At 32.4% G+C, this 19,395-nt stretch overlaps 2 protein-coding genes across 2 annotated transcripts in view; one reads left to right on the top strand and one right to left on the bottom strand.

The window, feature by feature from the left end:
- LOC124544223 (cytoplasmic dynein 2 heavy chain 1) overlaps positions 1–1,589 on the top strand; it is a 61,104-nt gene extending 59,515 nt beyond the window's left edge. Inside the window, exons 75-77 of the mRNA XM_047122688.1 lie at positions 49–174; positions 390–529; positions 1,366–1,589. Of these exons, the coding sequence (XP_046978644.1) occupies positions 49–174; positions 390–529; positions 1,366–1,533 (434 nt within the window). The 3' untranslated portion in view covers positions 1,534–1,589. The remainder of the gene's footprint in view (positions 1–48; positions 175–389; positions 530–1,365) is intronic.
- Positions 1,590–3,984: 2,395 nt separating this feature from the next.
- LOC124544077 lies at positions 3,985–19,385 on the bottom strand. Its single transcript, XM_047122495.1, has 8 exons — positions 18,882–19,385; positions 11,007–11,228; positions 10,495–10,682; positions 9,895–10,062; positions 8,160–8,289; positions 7,715–7,849; positions 7,471–7,576; positions 3,985–7,104 (listed from the first exon to the last, which is right to left on the bottom strand). Exons 1-8 carry the CDS (start codon positions 18,887–18,889, stop codon positions 6,946–6,948), a joined length of 1,116 nt encoding a protein of 371 aa, XP_046978451.1. The 5' UTR covers positions 18,890–19,385; the 3' UTR covers positions 3,985–6,945.
- Positions 19,386–19,395: the final 10 nt, after the last annotated feature.

A 19,395-nucleotide genomic window follows, 5' to 3' on the forward strand; every position in this document is an offset into this window, starting at 1 on the left:
GGTTCTTTGTGTACTAGTAGAATAATAGCACTATGTTTGGTCGAACAGAGGTCGACTTGCGGCAGTTCTTCCGGCCCGCGCGCGTGCTGTGCGCGGCGCGGGCGCGCGAGGCGGCGCGACGTGCGTGCCCGCTGCAGGCGCTCGCACTCGTCGCCAAGTGGGACGCTCCCGCCGGTGGGTGTCTTATATGCTAATGCAAGAATTGTCACTTAATATTATGTTAAAATTTAAGATTTACAGGGTTTATAATAACTCAATTTTAATCCAGAGTTGCACTGTGCTGACTTTAACTGCAATGAGATCCAATAGCTTTAAGTGGGAGGAGACCTTGGGACAGCTGCGTAATATGTGCGGTGCCTCATAGCGCTTTACTGTGGTTGCATGTCCAGCGGAGGCGGGCGGCGAGGTGTGCGCGCGCGGCGTGTCGCTGGGCGGCGGCGCGTGGCGCGCGGGCCGGCTGCGCGCGGCGCCCGACGACGCGCTGCCGCACGCGCCCGCGCCGCCGCTGCTGCTGCGATACGTGCCCGCGGTAACGTCGCCGACCGATACTTGCCGATCGAATACATTCAATGATTTTTGTTTATGTGTCACTTCACCGATTTGGACATGACAAGTGACTACATCACTCTACTTAATAATAGTCACTTACTATGCAGTCCTATTTAATGGAATCCAGCTATTAATATTCTTGAAATGTTTTTTAAGTTTTCTAAGAGATTATTGGAATAGTGGTTAAATTTTTCACAATTCACAGTTAATTTATTACTGTAATATTAGTAATTAATTTTAGTCCCATGGGGAGGGTATTCTACGGTGTTTAAAATAGTACTTCAAAATGTTGTATATCCTCATAAAAAGCCACAAAAACTATATTTTTGCAAAATAATCACCTTTTCTTGCCCGAAAATAACATTAAAATTTAAACTTTTTTATTCCAGCAAAAAACTCTGTCAGTCATTTTGGTGACGTCACACCTGTATAAATAACAGTCCATATTCATAAATACGACAGGCATTCTGCTTAATTGCATTTTAATTATAAAATACGAGCAAATAAAATTCGCGTTGAGTTTTTTAAATTATAGTTAAAGTAAATCCTTGAAGTTAAAGTCGATAGATATAGTTTAGCTGTTAATAACACTGAACTGACCGTATTTGCCGCACTTACGTCACACCATGGCGGCTCGTGTTTTCGATCACGTGACATGAACATTAAAAATTACGACTTTTAAATTTAGTTTAATAAAGTAATAATGTGCTTTTATAACTCAAAATCAGAATTTTAAATTTATTTCTATATAAACTTTAAGTTTTATCAACTTTCATAATTTATTTTGCATCACCGAAGTGACCTTATTGCGCACAGATCTCTGGTGGAGAAGCGGCCAGCGAGCACGGGTTCGAGATACCGCTGTACACGAATGAATTTCGCGAAGAAGAGCTAGCACGCGTGAGCGCGCCGCTGCACGACAGCTTCCCGCCGCGCGCCGCCCTGCTGCACGCGCTCGCGCTGTTCGTCGCGCCGCTGCACTAAGAGCGCATTCATTGTACTTATGAAGTTTCTAGCAAAGAAATTAAAGAGAATTTCCTTAAAAACGCAAATGTTTTATTTCATAGGAATAATAAATACAATTTACACAGAATAATGTAATCATCTTAAATGTTCGAATTATTATTATCTCAAAATTAATTTGGCTGTTCCGAAGTGAATCATATACCATTTCAAAAAAATAACTTTAACTATAAAAGTGCGGAGAAGTTCTATATATTGTGTTTAGAGTATAATATAAATCTGTTTAACATCACTTGCAAAGTTTAAAAAAAATGTTATAATGTAATTTTTATATTATTTCAAAAATTTATAGTTAAATAAAAAAACAATCAATCTATAAATATACAATACAATAATAAGAAACCATAAGAATCCTTAACATTTTTAAAATATTTTTATTATGGCAATAATATAGCGACGAAATATGTAGGGACTATACGCTAAGCACACACTAGAGTCTCTACTCTGCGTAGGAAGTGGAGATTATTTACTATAAGTAGCAATGCATCTGGTATTTAAATCTTATAATAAATAATTACCAATGCTATTAGTTTTACTACTTTACTAAATAATCGGTCTTACCCCAGAGGCGCCATTACATGTCCAATAACGGTATCGTCACATCTGGTCTTATATTTTCAACCGACTTCAAAAAGGAGGAGGTTAATATCAATTCGTCTGTATTTTTTTTTATGTTTGTTACCTCAAAACTTTTCACTGGGTGGAGCGATTTTGATAAAAATTTTTTTTGTTTGAAAGGTAGTGCTTACCGTGGGGTCCCATTTTAACTTTATTTCTTTCCGATGATGGTATCCGTATGAAAACGACATAAGTCTTAAATTTGCATTATGTATATGCGCGACAAATAGGTGAATAACTGAAAATCACGTTAACCAATTTTGATGATTCTTTTTTTATTATAAAATATATACTTCAAGGGTAGTTTGGTGAAAGTTTGGTAAGGTTCTGAGCATAGGATCCATGACAAAGTAACGGAACGGAAGGAAATGGAAATAATTCTGATGAGCACGTTAGCGATACTCGGTCGAATCTTTTATTTATAGGTTATTTGGATATTTGAAACACCTTCCGTAATGTGGTTATGTTTATGTAATTATCATAGTCGAATATTATAATCAACTAGCTACCCACCCCGACTCGTACGGGTGCAAAACTGATACTAAATATACTACAGAATTTGTTTACTTACATCACATTGCAAACTTTTAAAATTATCAGTGTTTCTTTACTATATTGTTCATATATTATTTATACAAACCTTCCCCTGGAAACACACTATCTATTAAAAAAAAACCGCATCAAAATCCGTTGCGTAATTTAAAGATATAGGGACAGAGAAAGCGACTTTGTTTTATACTATGTAGTGATGGAACTCCTAAACGGCTTACAAATTACAATTACGGTAGATATGCGGCAGAATTTCTTACTATCTTTACTCAATTTTTGTGTATTTGATGTGATGTCATATGATGTACGACAAATATTAGCTCTTTTTCAAAGTTTTTTTGCTGAGGTCGATTACAGCTCTTTCGAGGGATCCTTGTAGTTTATGCCGCATGACGTATGAAAGCCGCATTTCCGAAAGTCTATTTTTGCTATATTCGCAAGTTTCCTTTGAAATTGTCCTCGAAGTAGTTTCTCACTCATATAAACGGCACGCTAATTAGTCTACATCAGCTTTAGGTACTTAAAATCAAAAAATAAATAATAATTTTAACAAAAAGAAAAACCTGTTTATTTATTTATTATTAGACTACTTAAAAGTTGATTTACGATTATATAATGTTGTTATAATTATTGTTATATTTGGGAGTCGGTGTCAGCTAAGAAAACCTTAAAGTATATCTATTAAAAAACAATACGAGAATACTTTAAGAAATATGTTTGTTACAAATTACTGTTTATAATGGGTCAATCAAAGGGCCCGTATCACTTCTTTCTTTTGATTGTTGAGGCGCGAGCCCATGGCTGATACCGGCTCCAAATATAACAATAACTATAACTACATTATATAATCGTAAATCAACTTTTAAGTAGTCTAATATTTTTCATTTAATTTTCTTAGGAGGACTCTAAAAAATATGTTCAATACGCAATTATTTTTATTACTTTTTAGTGCATATTTATTTGTTTTAAAATAGTGTTTTGTTTGAAGTCGTTTTTCTTTTTGTTAAAATTATTATTTATATTCAACTCCGTACACCGTATTTTAATAAAAATATTAAGGATACTATATACATAAAGCTATGATATGAGTGTACGGCATCAATCACACAACAGTTTATTTGAGAGCTTTACTTAATATCACCGAATAGATTAAATATTATTAATATATTTATTTTTTAATCCACATATTTTTCCAGGTTTCGAGTAAAAAAACCATTTCCAACTATAAAGTCAATAAAACAAAAATAAGTTGAAATATTGTTTTATTTGTAAAAACATTCTTCTATAAAGTTAAACATCATATTCACTGAGCCGTGACTAGAACATTGGTCATGCTCATACCTTAACTACAATTAACTAGCAAGGAATATTTTACATTAATATAGACTTAACTTTAAAACAATATTAACAATAACGATTTACTTTTAAAAAAGTACATCACAGACAGTTCATTGTTTTGAGGCACTGCTTTGTATATTCTTGCATTTGTAAAAATTCCAATTCATAGCATCCAAACGTTTATACATAGTGACATCTATGTTATTATTCCTATTGTGATTAATTTATATTGCATTAAGCGCTCTTGGACATTTTTCAAGTCAGTTTATTTCAAAGAGTTTTTGATCAATATGGCACAAATAATAGTTTCAATCATAATACTTTTAAAGTCTATGATTTTAATCAGCTCTCAGATTTAGTAAGCTGTAAATGCTAGTAAAAGTTATTTTTTTTTTTTCGTAGAACAATTTGACTTATGGAAAAAAGTCTATTCAAAGATCCGACAACCAAAATCAATGTTTGAGTTTCAGGAATTACAATTGCAAGTTTATTTTTAAATCAGGAGTTTAATTATTATATTAATCAAAAATTATTTATAAAAAGCCCTCTAACACGAATAAAATTTAAAAGACTAATTGAGCCTCAAATTAAAAATAACGTAAGCGCGCATTAGAGACTTTTTATATGTAGTACCTAAATCACAAATAATCAACCATTGTTTACTAAAATTACTTGACATTAGCTGCATGCAAGCCAATCATCATCCTAGCATACATATTTTGTTATTCAAAAATATTATTTATGTTCTTTTCTTATTTAATTCGTATTTATAAATATAGTTTTAATATATATTCATATAGATACAAATAATTTGGGAAGACAAACATTACATCAATAAAAATAAACACAACTATAGAAATAAAATGTATAAATCTCCGGCAGCGTAAACCTTATGCAACATTTTATATTGACAAACTCTAAGATCATACTTTAATTTTGTTATCGAAGAAAACCATATAGCAAATGCTTTATGATTCTACTTTTCATAAGAACTTAATAAAATCTTACGCTCACATAATTATAGAGAAATATCATCTCAGATCTGTCTCAAGATTCCAAACATCACAAATGTTATTATTACTCACTTGGTCATTTAAAGACCAAACTATTAATAAAAAACATACTATAAAAATCGTGTATAAATACTATAGAAAATCTTATAGTACATACTATAAAATCAGAACATAAATCACTTTCAAGTAATTACATTTTAAAACTAATATCGCGTGTGAGCCAGTTTAGCTCTTTTTAGGGGAAAAACAGTAAATTTAATTTTGTGCAATTTATGGCCAAATGCTATCAGATTCCTTCCTTCCTATAAAAATAGTTCCTTCAAATAAATTGACAAACTCTGACGTGCATGTATTTTAGTTGGAGTTTACATGGATACCGTAAACTTCTAACAATATAGTATGTGTATTAATTAATTGTCCATATTTTGTAACATATTCAATTAAACTTAAAGTTTATTCGAAAATGGAATTTTTCTTCATAAAATAAAGATAATTACTTGAAGTATTTCATGCAAGGGCAAGATTAAATTTACACAAAATGCAGGTGTGTTTTGCAGATACACCTTATGGCTTATATCACATTATAAGTAAGATTATGTATAGCACTTACTATAACACATTCCTACATACCTACAATACAAATCTACATATTTGCCCAATGATTATCCTCCTTAAATTATTGAGGATTACAATGATTATTGACAGCACTGCTTCATTAATATTAATACAGTTGAAAATATTGTGCGATTGATATTACTTGCATTGACTTATTATTATTATTGCTTCCTTTATTGGATCTCAATGAACTCAATAATTATATATTTTAAAAACAATATTATTCCAATAAAATCTTAATCGAAAGTGTGATTAAATGTAAATAAAAAACAAACAATTACTCATCATGTTACGTAAAACAATGAAAATGACAAAAATCTCTAGAAGTAAACTCTAAAATTACTTACGTGTTTCTTTTATCAAAAACTACGCCGGTTATTTAAGTATGAAATATAAAATTATTTTTAAAAATTATGTTAAGATTATGGCAATTTTATACACTTAGTTATAGTTAATATTTGTAAGGCTAAAAGATAAAACCAGATAATGAGTGAGGTCTCAGGTAGACTTTTTAGGCGTTTTTTATTTTGTATATTGTTCAAAAAGAAACAAAAAATATATTGCTAGAAGCAGTTCCCTTGATGCATTCAGAAACCAGAGCTGAGAATCAGTTTATCTTTAGTATCACATAGGCTTTAAAAATTTATATAAATTATTATTTATATAGCTTTCGCAATATATTAAAAATGATTAGAGCTTCAGCAGCCAAAGGTTCATTATGTATTGACTTTCAAGAGATAGTACATTGAGCAATATTATTTTTGTATTATTACATTATCTAATAGTAACAAAGAAACCAATTTTATACACTTAATTATATTCTATGTATATTTAAACATAACTTCACCTAAACTATTAAGTAATATCGCACTTATTTAAAAACAATTTGTTAAAAGAAAATAAATACAACAATCCTCTGAATCACAATAATCATGAAGGTCGGTTATTGTAACCAACACTCCTAAAAATTCTGCAAAGGAAAAAACACTCATTCTAAATAAAAATGGCAGTATACTTAAAGTCATGAAGCACCGCACTATCACTAACCTATTTGGAGCACTCCACTGACCAATATTAATAAATGCTTATAATCTCGATGAGTAAATTGAGCAATTGTACGTATTATTGCACAGCGATACAAGGCACTTTAGGTGTGTGTGTTGTCTGATCCTGCCAGGTAGAGATGAATATTTTGACACTTTGACTTTTCTTCTGTTACACACTGTGATGCAAGGTCCGTTCAAAGCGTGACGTCATTCTGTTGCTGCACGGCGTTGATGCTCTGCACCACGTTGATGATGAAGGAGGGCATGTTGTTGGACGCGCCGCTGGCGCTGTTCTCTCCGGCTCCGAGAGCTTCACTGGGATTCCTATTGCTATCAGTCCTGTTGTTGTTATCCTAGACGAGGAAACACGTTTGATGATATAATTATATGTCAATAGAAATAGTAAACGATTTTTTTTTATTAAGTATATATACGGTGCTGGACGGTAATAGTAATCTAAGTAAAAAATATATCACAGGAAATTAACACGATCTCATTGGTCGAAAACTTAATCCATGATATTCACTATGGATTTTTATAATAATGTCGTTTCGAAGGTCGACGAACTTATATGGTATGTTGGAAAATGAAAGTGGAAATATATTAATAACGTCTTAGTAATGTACAATCTAGTTATAAGCAAATCATATGTAAATGTAAGGTTTGTTTATTTTCTACTTCCATAGTAGTAGGCTATTAATAGTAGTATTTCGACTGACCTGTCTGGCACAAAGCGGCGCAGGTCGGGCGGGCACCAGCAGCCCCGCCAGCTCGCCCGCCGCAGTGGCGCCGCCTACGCCACCAGCGCTCGTACTCGTAACCGCACTGTAAATCATCGAAACGTTTATAATCACTACAATAAAAAAAAAAGAAAAGGTATATTCAAGTTTTCGATATTGCATATCAATAAATCTACACACATACAAGTGTCTTTATTATGGTAAATAAGTATCGCGCACTCACTTCCCGTTGTCGTCGCGGTGCGCGGGCGACCACGTGCTCTCCATGGTGTCCTCGTCGTGCACGAACGCGTCGCGCTCGTCGTCGCTCGGCAGCGCGTCGCCCGCCCCCGCGGCCGGCACCCCCGCGCCGTCGTAGCTGCAAACGAGTCAACTGTCAGCACCGCTCGGCATCAGCGACATCAGTCGAACCGATATTTTGATTGAATATCGATGTTTGCATCCGATTTTAAAATTTCGATGTCAATGCGTAACGAGCAACATGGGTATTACGGTTCACACTGAGATAGTGATTTTGAATATACGTACTATAGCAAAATTAGCATTAGCTTTTTTTAGAAGTTATGGTCTATTTATTTGTCAGATGTCATCTTATGTATCTATGACACTAGTCTTTAGTAGCATGCAGTACTCGCGGCGTCGCGCACACGAGAAGCGAGGGTACTCACGGCGAGGGCACGTGCGGGGCGCGCACGTAGTGCGGGTTGTTGTACACGCGGGCGGCCTGGCTGCCGGCCGACTCGCGCGCCTCCGACACTCGCGTGGACGGCGCACGCTTTATGAAGGGCCACGAAGATTCTGCAGAAAATAATTCATAGTTATATTTTATAGCAAACATGCTATTTTTAATCGCACCCTTTGGACTGTAACGCAATAGTTCGATCCCATGACACTTGTCCCACTAGAATTGGGTCAACGTATACGTATACTTGCGTGTGTTCAGCAATGGGCTTATAATAAAGTTATCATGACTATTATTTAGATATTTTGTGGCTATCGTTCCACTAAAATAACCTTTTACAAACGCATATATATCACTTGCTATACTTAAAGTTAGTTCTTACAACGTTCAAATTTTTTAAAACAATGGGAACCTTATACTAACATAAATCTTAATAAATATTATAATACTTTATTTATCAAGTTTATATGTTGTCAAACAATGTGGCACCTATTACAGAATGCAAATAATCGTCGTATGCAAATTGATTTTGAAATTATCTCATACTAAAGTAACTGTTGCTGGGATAATCGGAACCAGCCAAGCCGAAAGTTATTAATTACGAGTTTTTACATAGAGTTAAACTACTTATTGCCGAAAATAAATTAACCCAAACTTAAATATAAATGAAATAAATCAATTATAAAATTGAATTGCATCGGATTCAAGGTTAGATTCAATCAGCGAGTGAGTTGGACATGGGATGTGGATGACGACCGCAACGAACTTGTGCATTAATTAGGACAAAAGGTCGCCCCGGCATGCGTCATAACTAACACTCGGCCACTGATCGCACTGTTTACGTTTACATGCTTTGTCTTAATTAATCGTTTCATATCAAATCCCAGGAATTTTGTATGATCTTTTGGAAAAACCTGAAATAGTATGTAATGCGTCACACGACCTACATAAAAACTTTACATTACAAAACTTGTATGCTTATCGTAAATAATTTTAAAGCATTTTAGATAGAAAGAAAAGTCCATGAACGATAGAGAACTTTATAAATTATGGTGAATTGAGTGTAACGCTTGGGTGCAGACAGAATTATAGCGATACCGCCAACTGCGTCATCTGCGCACCATATAGATTAGGTTAGCAATTACATTGATATTGATAAACATTTTACGATATACAAGGATGTTGCACATCATTATCTACATAGTGGTCGGAAACATTATTTTAGAATGCATTTAATTGTGCTCATTGTAAACAGAACATTATATTGATGTCCTGACGTAGTACGACGTACGACCTGAGTAGAGTCGAGATGGCCCAGTGGTTAGAACGCGTGCATCCTAACCGATGATTGCGGGTTCAAACCCAGGCAAGCACCGCTGATCCATGTGCTTAATTTGTCTTTATAATTCATCTCGTGCTCAACGGTGAAGGAAAACATCGTGAGGAAACCTGCATGTGACAAAATTCAAAGAAATTCTGCCACATGTGTATTCCACCAACCCGCATTGGAACAGCGTGGTGGAATAAGTTCCAAACCTTCTCCTCAAAGGGAGAGGAGACCTTTAGCCCAGCAGTGGGAATTTACAGGCTGTTGTTGTTGTTGAAAGAAGAGTAAGCCAACTGCGCAGAACAAATTAACGTGCAAAAGTATATGCAGACGTTACTTAAATCGAACACATATACAGCACTGTAGTATGTGGGAGGCAGCTGGCGATAGTCACCTTCACCGTTGTGCTGCGTGCAGTAGTCGTGCAAGCGCGGCGGCTCGGGCGCGCGCGCGCTGTAGTGCGCGTCGTACGCGGGCGGCAGCTCGGGCGCGCTGGCCGCGCCGCCCGCGCCCGCGCCCGCCGCCGCGCCCGCGCTCTGCGACTGCACCGACGTGCGCATCGCTGCCGAGAGAGTATTCATTATTATTATTTTTATATTGTAATAATTGTTACATGGAAGGGTAAGCAGGCACCGGATTGTAAATCATCAAACAAACCAACGTTCACAAACATTGGCGCTGTAAGATATGTTAACCATTCCGTACCATCTAAAATCTAAAATGTTACGACCGTTGTACCTGCTAAGCCGGAACAGGAAAATATAAAGTGGTATTGCTGTTTGGCGGTAACATATACATATAACGAATTGACCTTCTTGACCAAATCTATAAATTTAATATAAATTAATGAATAAATTCTCGTTTCTACTACAAATGTTTAAAACACTAGTGATTTATTGCATCACTTAATTGTATGCTTGAAAACTTGTGGCTAAGAAGCCTTCATGTTTACCAGGAATAGGCGAGAGATAACATTGCAAGGTCGATTACTCACAGGCCAATATCTTATAGGTGTAGGTGTTGCGGAGCAGGCAGATCAGAATGGCGGCGACCAGCACGAGGAAGAGTAGCAGGCCGACGGCGACCGCGACCCACACGAACACGGACGGCGACGACGCATCGCCGCGCCCGTCGGGCTGCACGCACTCCGCACTCACGTCGCCCCGCAGATCCTCCACAAGCCTGCGAAATATATTTTATTATATTGGAAATATAAATAGCTATGGAATAAAATACGAATCATTCCTTGAAAAATTATACCATATAGATATTGCGTTATGCATATCTAAAAAATATTTAGAATAAGAAATAATATATCATATACAATTTAGTATTATATATATTATTATAACATGGATAGATGTTTTAAATTTGTTTTTTTTAAAGTGCTGTAATATCGAATTGGGGCACAATCCTATAATGATATGTATACAGTGTGGCATTAAATAAATAAATAATGCCAACAATGAAATATCTTCAAAAATCATGAATAAAGATGAAACTTACCCTTTGATACATGATCCACACTCCGCGACCGACTTGATGCAGGTAGAGGGAGCTCGCGATGGGTCGCGCTTTAACAGCTCGCAGTTGAGACATCTCCGGCAGACGAAAGCATCAGAGACGCAATAGAAGCCGCTCTGGCACTGGTCATCGAATTGACACTCTATGGGCTGCCCACGCGCGCCCACGAGCAGAGACAGCGTAGCCGTATAGGCTACTAGTGTCCTGTAACAGAACAATACACGTCATGAAAATGTTGAGTTTATAAATAAATTTAATGCATATGCACCTTGCACTAATACGGCCGACCTACCCTCATAAAACAATACAACGTTATAACAGTAATTCATCAGCTCTAGGCTTAATATGACTATCCTCTGAATATCACTATGACATGAAAATTTATTGCGTGTAAGTAGTTCATTTGAATAACAACAAATATTTAATAGTTGTATATTGTAACATTTTTGGGTTATCCTTTTAAAACGAAGTTAGTAAAAATACGACCATTAGTTTACTAATAATTACAAAATATATTTGTGCAATGAAACAAAAGAATTCGATAGCAGCTGATATTGTTATCACAAAATGCAAACCCTTATAAATCCTGACTACTGACAATAAATAATGAAATCAAATCGCTAAAATACGTTGAAAGAACATTCTAGTAATATCTACTATATTCTATCAGCCATCAATGAATGATTTACAAGAATGTATGTGTGAGTGCATAACTATGTAACATAGATTAAAACAAGCGTTAATAAAATACTTCATGTATTATTATTTAAACCTAATTATAATAATTTATAAATAAAATTGATTCTTATAATTAATGGAAAAAAGAGCAATTTTGAATGAGCTGTTTTTAAAAATAGTCTGCTAAAATAAAATCCGACTATAAGTTTCTTAATATATTTTTATTTTAGTTCTTATATATCCGATTTTATTTCAATGATTGTAAATTCAAATGTATATTATATTCATAGATGTAAATTGCTCAAGAATATATGTTTTTAATTGACAAAAAAAAATACCTTTCAATATCCGATATTGGAAAAGATAAAAGTTGGTGCATATCGGATGGAAAAGATAAAAGTTGGTGCATCCTACAAGCGTTAATGTGTATAAATTATAAATAGTAAAGTCGATATCGGTGCTGCAAACGAAATAAAACAAACGCGGTATAAATAGCACGCATCTATCGTAATTGGTTTAAAACAATATAGCATGGTACGGTCAAGTGTATCGTCCGAAGCCCGAGCCGGCTTCGATGACGCATCGAATGGGGCGATAATGATAAAATGGTCTGATCTTCAATACCGTTCGCCTTATCTGACAATTATTACGCTTGCTCTCTTAGTATTCATTGCTAATATATTAATAATTTCTACTAAGCCTTACGTTTATATGTCAATTGATAATTTATTATGATTAATCAGTGCACATGTACATTATACATATTATATGTCTGCTTTGTTTACATTAAGTTTTGTCACATTTAATAACAATGAATTAACTAAATTTAAATTTACCAATGCCTTATTTAAATTTGTTTAAGAACCTTTAAAGAAAAACCTTCCCGATTACTTGGTGTTAGGGCTTTGCAATCTGTCTAGGTTGGAGTCGCCTACTCTTCGTATTATATTCTACCGCCAAGCGGTTATAATAAGTTAATAGTGTCGTATTCCCTTTAAGGGTAAGTTACACAAATCACAGGGAAAAGGCAAGGCAAGGGAGCACAACAGGGAAATAGCAGCTCCAATCCGAATTGGTTATGATGTAAGAAATGGATAAAAATTCATAAAAAAGTTATAACCACACAAAAATATCTGATTCATATTGTTAGTGTGACAAAACTTACAAATGATCAGCGAGAATCTTCACAGAAATAGACTATATATAGTACAATATTTAACTTATCATTTTGTTGTCAAGTTGTCAAGTGACCGTGAACTGACAAATGTACACAAAATTTGCAGTGAATTAGTAAAACGCTAACTAATACGCTTAAAATGAATACACCAACCGTTTGTACAGGTAGCAATCGAATTCATATTCTATTAAATCTATGTACATAAGGTTTTTTATTATAAAAAAAATAACTGAACAACATAATATGTCGAAAAGTTTCTAGTACATAATATACAATTACGTCGTTGGCCATGTGAGTTTTACTTATATATAGTAAATATTTTCTCAAAAACTATAATATATAAAAAAATGAAAAATTTATTTAGTCATATTATAGTAACTAACCATAACAAAACTTGGCTAAATAATGTTACTAAGAAGCTAAAATCAGTATTAAGTAGGTACCTAGTTAGTATTACAGTACATAACTACTAGGTACACTAGTATAAAATTCAGAATGAACACTAATTTTTCGATTATATTGAGTATGTCACAAGTCATTTTACCCATATTAATCTTTTCATAAGCCCTACATATATGGGATGGGATATGTAAAAAGACTAAATTATTACTAAACTCATACAAATAAACTATATTTTAAATAACTAGGATTGAATACAGGCAAGTTGCTTCACCCAAGTTAAACTGAAACAGTTTTAGAAAACATGACTAACAGAAGCGAGTATCGGCCATCGGAAGATGTGCAAAACAACAAAAAGGACGATAAGAGAGAGCAAGAGATACATCGGCGCATGCGCGAGAAGGGTTCTAACGACGATCTGCTTATTCATTGCACTATTTTAATTTATACTAAAATCACACGTGTCCCTTTTGCGGATTGTACTAAAACGGGGGTGATGCAATCACAGTTAACTTCAAAGGAAAATTTAATATACTACGAATTCAAACTCACATTGTTAAAAATACTAGTAAACGACAATACTAATTCAAGGACTACACCTTTAGATAGATATCCAAAAAACTTATGCTAATTGGTAAAACATACCTGCCAGTCGTTAACCACGTAATCGTCGTCATCTGGATAGACGTTATCAACAAAAGAATAATGTTTTGCGAATAGATCTATTGTGTACTAATAACAAACAACAGTTTAGGACGACTACAACTTATTGAAAAGAATTTAAGACCCGTATTGTTATCGGTTAAACATGTTTAAACATGTCACAGACATCCACCGTAAAATTTCACGTTCCCTAAAAATACGATTATGAGATTATTATATTTTGTAGTCTTACAAAACATTTGAATCGACCGATTTCAATTTGAAAACAAATATTTTTTTGTTTAAAAAATATAGGTAATTAGTTAATATTTTATAAATAAATTACCTAAGAGCTTACATAATAACATCTTAAAGATCAGACTTTTTCTTTTATTGAGACAAGTCTAATAAGGCTATATAACAGCAGTATACTTTACTATATATAGCAATAACTATAGACTTTCATAAATTAATGATAATACCGACTTTTGTTATCTTCCTTTGAAGCCAAAAGGATTGCTACCTGTGGGTGAACACGGGAACCGCTATCTGATAATGTTAAAACAGTTTGACACAAGTCAAAACATGAATTTCAAGAAAAAAAATGTTGTATATTACTGAAAACGTTTATGATAAATAATATTTTAATCCTTTGATTTAAGTGGCGGTTATGAATACGAAGGAGTAGTTTCATTGTTTTCGTTGTATTTTGCAATTTTTTTTTTATAATATCTAAGTGATTTCTTTAATTTATCTTTTAGGTAACACACAAGAGTTATTAGATATTTATAAAGTATATATTTATAATCTGTTATTTATGTTTCAAACGGTAAAAATATATTAAAAAATAAATAAAATTCCTAATTTCGACGTCATCGTACGAATGGTAAACAGCGATCCCAAAAACATCTATAATTTGAAAATACGTTCTATTGAAAATGTCCCTAGAAGAGCTAATTAAAAATTAGTATTATATAGGTTAATTGTAAAAATATTTAAGATTTTTTCTAACACGAATTTCAATTAGTTTTCAAATATTTCTTTAAAACGATAACTAATGGTTGGCAAGTAATAGATACATAAATAAAATAATAAATTATCAACATAGGTATCGTATGTTTATAATATGTAATTACCTATATATTGTTATCTTAGCTTCCACCTCTAGCCTAAAGCTCTAAAGGCTCTAAATGGATTCTGATAATAAATACAGGTTATAATTACGATTCGTTTTCGTACTCTAAATTCAAATAATAATATTGATCTGTCAGTGTAATCAGGTATTACGTGAATCACTCGTCACGTGTGGCTAACCTTGAGAATCAAAATAAAAATGATCGCATTGTACGATGTAGGAGGCATGGTTAATACAACTATGAATCTTAATTTCCAAATTACATTAGTTAATTACGTCTCTAAATTTACAAATAAAAAACATTATAAAAATGAACTATAAGCTCTGAGTGTATTCGATTAAGTTTAATAAACAAAGGGCAACAAGAATCGTGTTAGGACAGTCATAAAATTTTGTGCAGTGAAAGAGACAACTGCAAGCCGGTTTTCAATCCCGCGGTGGACACTCACCAAGACCAAGTGAGACCAACGACTAAGGTGTATGAGTCATCGCATAAAGGATTACCTGTTCCTGGAAAGGCTATCAAAACGAGGCAAAAAAAAAAATGATTCAAAATATTATAGCCGTTAGTCGCGATCGCGCTGTTTCTATACGCAGGAGAGCCTTTCAACTATATGGCATGATATGACGCAATATTACATCATATCATAAGTGTGTAAACATTATGGGTATAATATTAACATGTTAAGGATAACATATTGTTGTTGTTTATACCTTTGACGGTTTGATTCTATATATCGGTAGCTTTTCTAGCGAGCGGTGATTAAAATGTTTAAAGAAATTAATTATTTACATGCCTTGAAGATATCAACGACATTGTTCGCTATGATCATAATCATTATTATCATTATTATTAACAATCAAACTCAAGCTTCACTATTTAATTTATTATGTAAATGAACATGATAATCAATTAATATACCTTAATAAAAAGGGTCTTTGTACTTACTATGTATGAATCGAAAAGTAAATATATATTTATATTAAATAGATGCATAATATAAGTAGTTTGTTAATTTCAAATTAAGTATAATAAAACGGCAGAGTAAGATAGCCATTGGAAATTAAAATAAGTACTAAGAAAAATAATAATAAAAAAACTTAGTGTGATTTTTCGCAAGATACAGACCGTTCAAGCAGGAACAAGGTTGAACCCTCATTAACGGGAACGGTTTTTGGACTATTTTGATTTCTTATTTGTTTTTATCCCATGCAATTACTTTTTGAAAATTACAGTTGATCCGTATTAAATTTTCTTTACAATTTTATACAAACAACTTGACTCCGTGTAATACAAGAATATTTTCCAAATTCAGTCGAAGATTTTTTCGCTCGAAAAGCACTCTTTTGCCTCGCATCATTAACCTTTAAATAGATTTGAAGACGGAAGATTAAAAATGTACCTAATTAGTTGCGCTGGCGATCTGCATAAGTAGTTAAGCACAAAAGGGTATAATCTACACAATTCGTTAATGTTACTGTAGGAATTTCTCCTATTACTATTATATTGTGAAAATATTCATTACAACAGATATCGGCAATGTTTTCCTCTGCTTATCTTCCTTTGCAATTGATCGATAATAATTATTATTAAATATTATTTATGTAGTCCGGGGATACAAAGATATAACAAGCTGTCAAGATGGATCAAGCTTTACAATTAAATAACTATATCTATAAATGAGATCTCAAAGATTTGCTGAATACATATTTGATCAATAAATTGAACTTATTCTTTGTGAACCTTGTAATACGTATAATAGAGTAAAGCTAGTCTAATCTCACTAATCAAATGATTAATATTCTTAAAGAGTGAGATAAAAAATGAATGTATATATTTTTTAATGTCTACATATAAATAAATTTCCTCATGACGTAAGATGGTTAAGCCGCAAAACGCCCTGCATTGAGTATGGTCAAGAAAGATAATATTCTAAATTTACGACTATGCTAAAATTGTATTTCTCGAAAAAAAGAATAATAATTACGGGGACGCTTTCATTTTTGTCCAAAAGGTAAAATATTAGAGTTCATGGACGATCGAAAGTACACCATGCGAACTAAATGATCGCCTATTGGCTATTTTATATTATACAAAAATTATTAAAAATATTGTATTTAAAATAATTGTGTATGCTGTATATATATGTATGTTGTGTATGACACTAATGCGACTTTATTTTTTGTGGGTAATAAATAATAATAAAGACGCCGTGTCGTCGCAAAATAACGTCAGATAAAACACTCTTGTCACAAATGTGCATCAGTTTTTTTGATTGTGTGTAATGTTTAGATAACATGGAATAGACAAAGCTTAATAAAATGAGTACAAGATTATATATAGTATCTGTATATTATGCATATACATTGTTATTTATGAATATAATTATTTAAATAAACATAGCAAATTGAATATTGTATTGTCATTTTTTTTTTAAATATATTTAATATGCATGAGTAGGTAGCAATTTTTAAGTTTAAAGCAGATAAAGATTACACAAATTAGCATTTTGGATGATCTTGTAATAGGCCGCTATTTCATATTGTAATGGCTGAATGTAAAAATACTATTTTTAAAAAGCTTGACAAATGGTAGTGACGTTACTAAATTTCTGCAACATGTAAAGATTCCAGAAGATATTTCACCGATATTGGAAGGTGTATTTCTGTATTTAATATAGAAGTTCAATTTGAACATAAATCTACATTTAAGTTAAATGGTTCACTAATTATATTACCTTATTAAACATAAATAAGATAATAAACATATTACATGTAATTGAAGTTGAATCTCGGGAATTAAATAGACCATTACTAACTTGTTAACTTTGAAGTATTATATTTATGATTTTTGTTTTGAATTCTAAAAATTAAAACACTATCTATATGTAGGTAAATGCACATAAGTTTAAGCTTGCTTTTTATCACAAATATATATATGACATTAAGATGGTGCCATGCTTCTTGCTTGTTATTGTCTGAAGATTTTCTAATAATTTGTCGACCAAACAAGTGGCAGAAGTTATTGTATGATGGAGAAGATGCTACAATTTTATACATGGATGTCATTCCACTTATAGAGACTAAGTTCATAATTATGATTCATGTATATTTGCAACACTTTGTTACATAAAAGAAAAATTAGAGGATATACTTTTAACATTATCTTCTAACTTAGAAAATACCTAATATTATTTAATAAAGAGGTTTAAAATTTCACATTATTACTAAAAAATTGTGTGCGACTAGTAATATACTAAAGATACCTACCTATTTTAGTTTATTTTTTGTGATGTTTACTTTTTTATATTACAACAAAGCAAACACAACACTAGAGCTTTATTATATTATTTTTTATACAGTTAAATTAAAATTGTATACTTTATATTATAATAATATGTTACTTTGATAAAATTATTTTCAATCTGTACACAAGGCTTCATATACATATATAAGAGTTACTTTCCTTAATGCATATATAAATATAATTGTTTATGTAATATAATTCAATCAACAATTCAATTAATATTATTAGTATTCCTCTTTTCAAATTAATATTAAATAATCTTAAAAATATATATTTAAGTTACCGAAGTAGTTTTATATTATACAATTTAAATAAAATATATACTATTATTTGTTTTTTTTTATTTATTTTTTTCATTACTTCTAGTTGATGATTTGCGTCTAATAATTCGGAAAATTTACTATATTAATAAGACATTAAGCCACAGTACAATATATTTGACTTTATTTGATTTATATCCTTACAAATTATTGGACAAAATATAAGTCAGACTTAACTTTTAAAAATAAAAGTACTCACCGTATCATATTCTTCTGTATCTTCTATCTTTTTAATAAAACAACACTATTCTTCTAAAAGTCATAAAATAAAAGTATATAGTTGATATTTTTATTGAAACACATTAAAATCGACTATTTTAACTGAAGTAGAAATAATATATATCACTTTTCTTGAACCAAATAAACTGTTTACTTAAAGTTGACCGATACAATACACTTCTAAAGAACTTCAACTAATACTGAGTCACTCAGAGGCGGCTGGCGGAGTGTCGAGGAAAATAATTTTCTATCGCAACGCAAAAATAACAATAAAATGACAACAACCTGTAGCATTGCAAGACAGGTCGAGACTTGCTCGAATATCTTTATCTCTTTTGACATTAGAGTGTTAAAGCAGGACAGACAAAAACAAAAATTGTATTCGTTTTAGCATGTGTTTTATTTAGTTGACAAAATTTGTATTATTATTTTTGTACATATTACCAAACTCACATATTTTTATAGAGCGAAAAATTTAAAATTCACTAAAATAA

Source organism: Vanessa cardui, chromosome 4 (assembly GCF_905220365.1).
Source record: "Vanessa cardui chromosome 4, ilVanCard2.1, whole genome shotgun sequence".
In the NCBI taxonomy this organism is placed as follows: domain Eukaryota; kingdom Metazoa; phylum Arthropoda; class Insecta; order Lepidoptera; family Nymphalidae; genus Vanessa; species Vanessa cardui.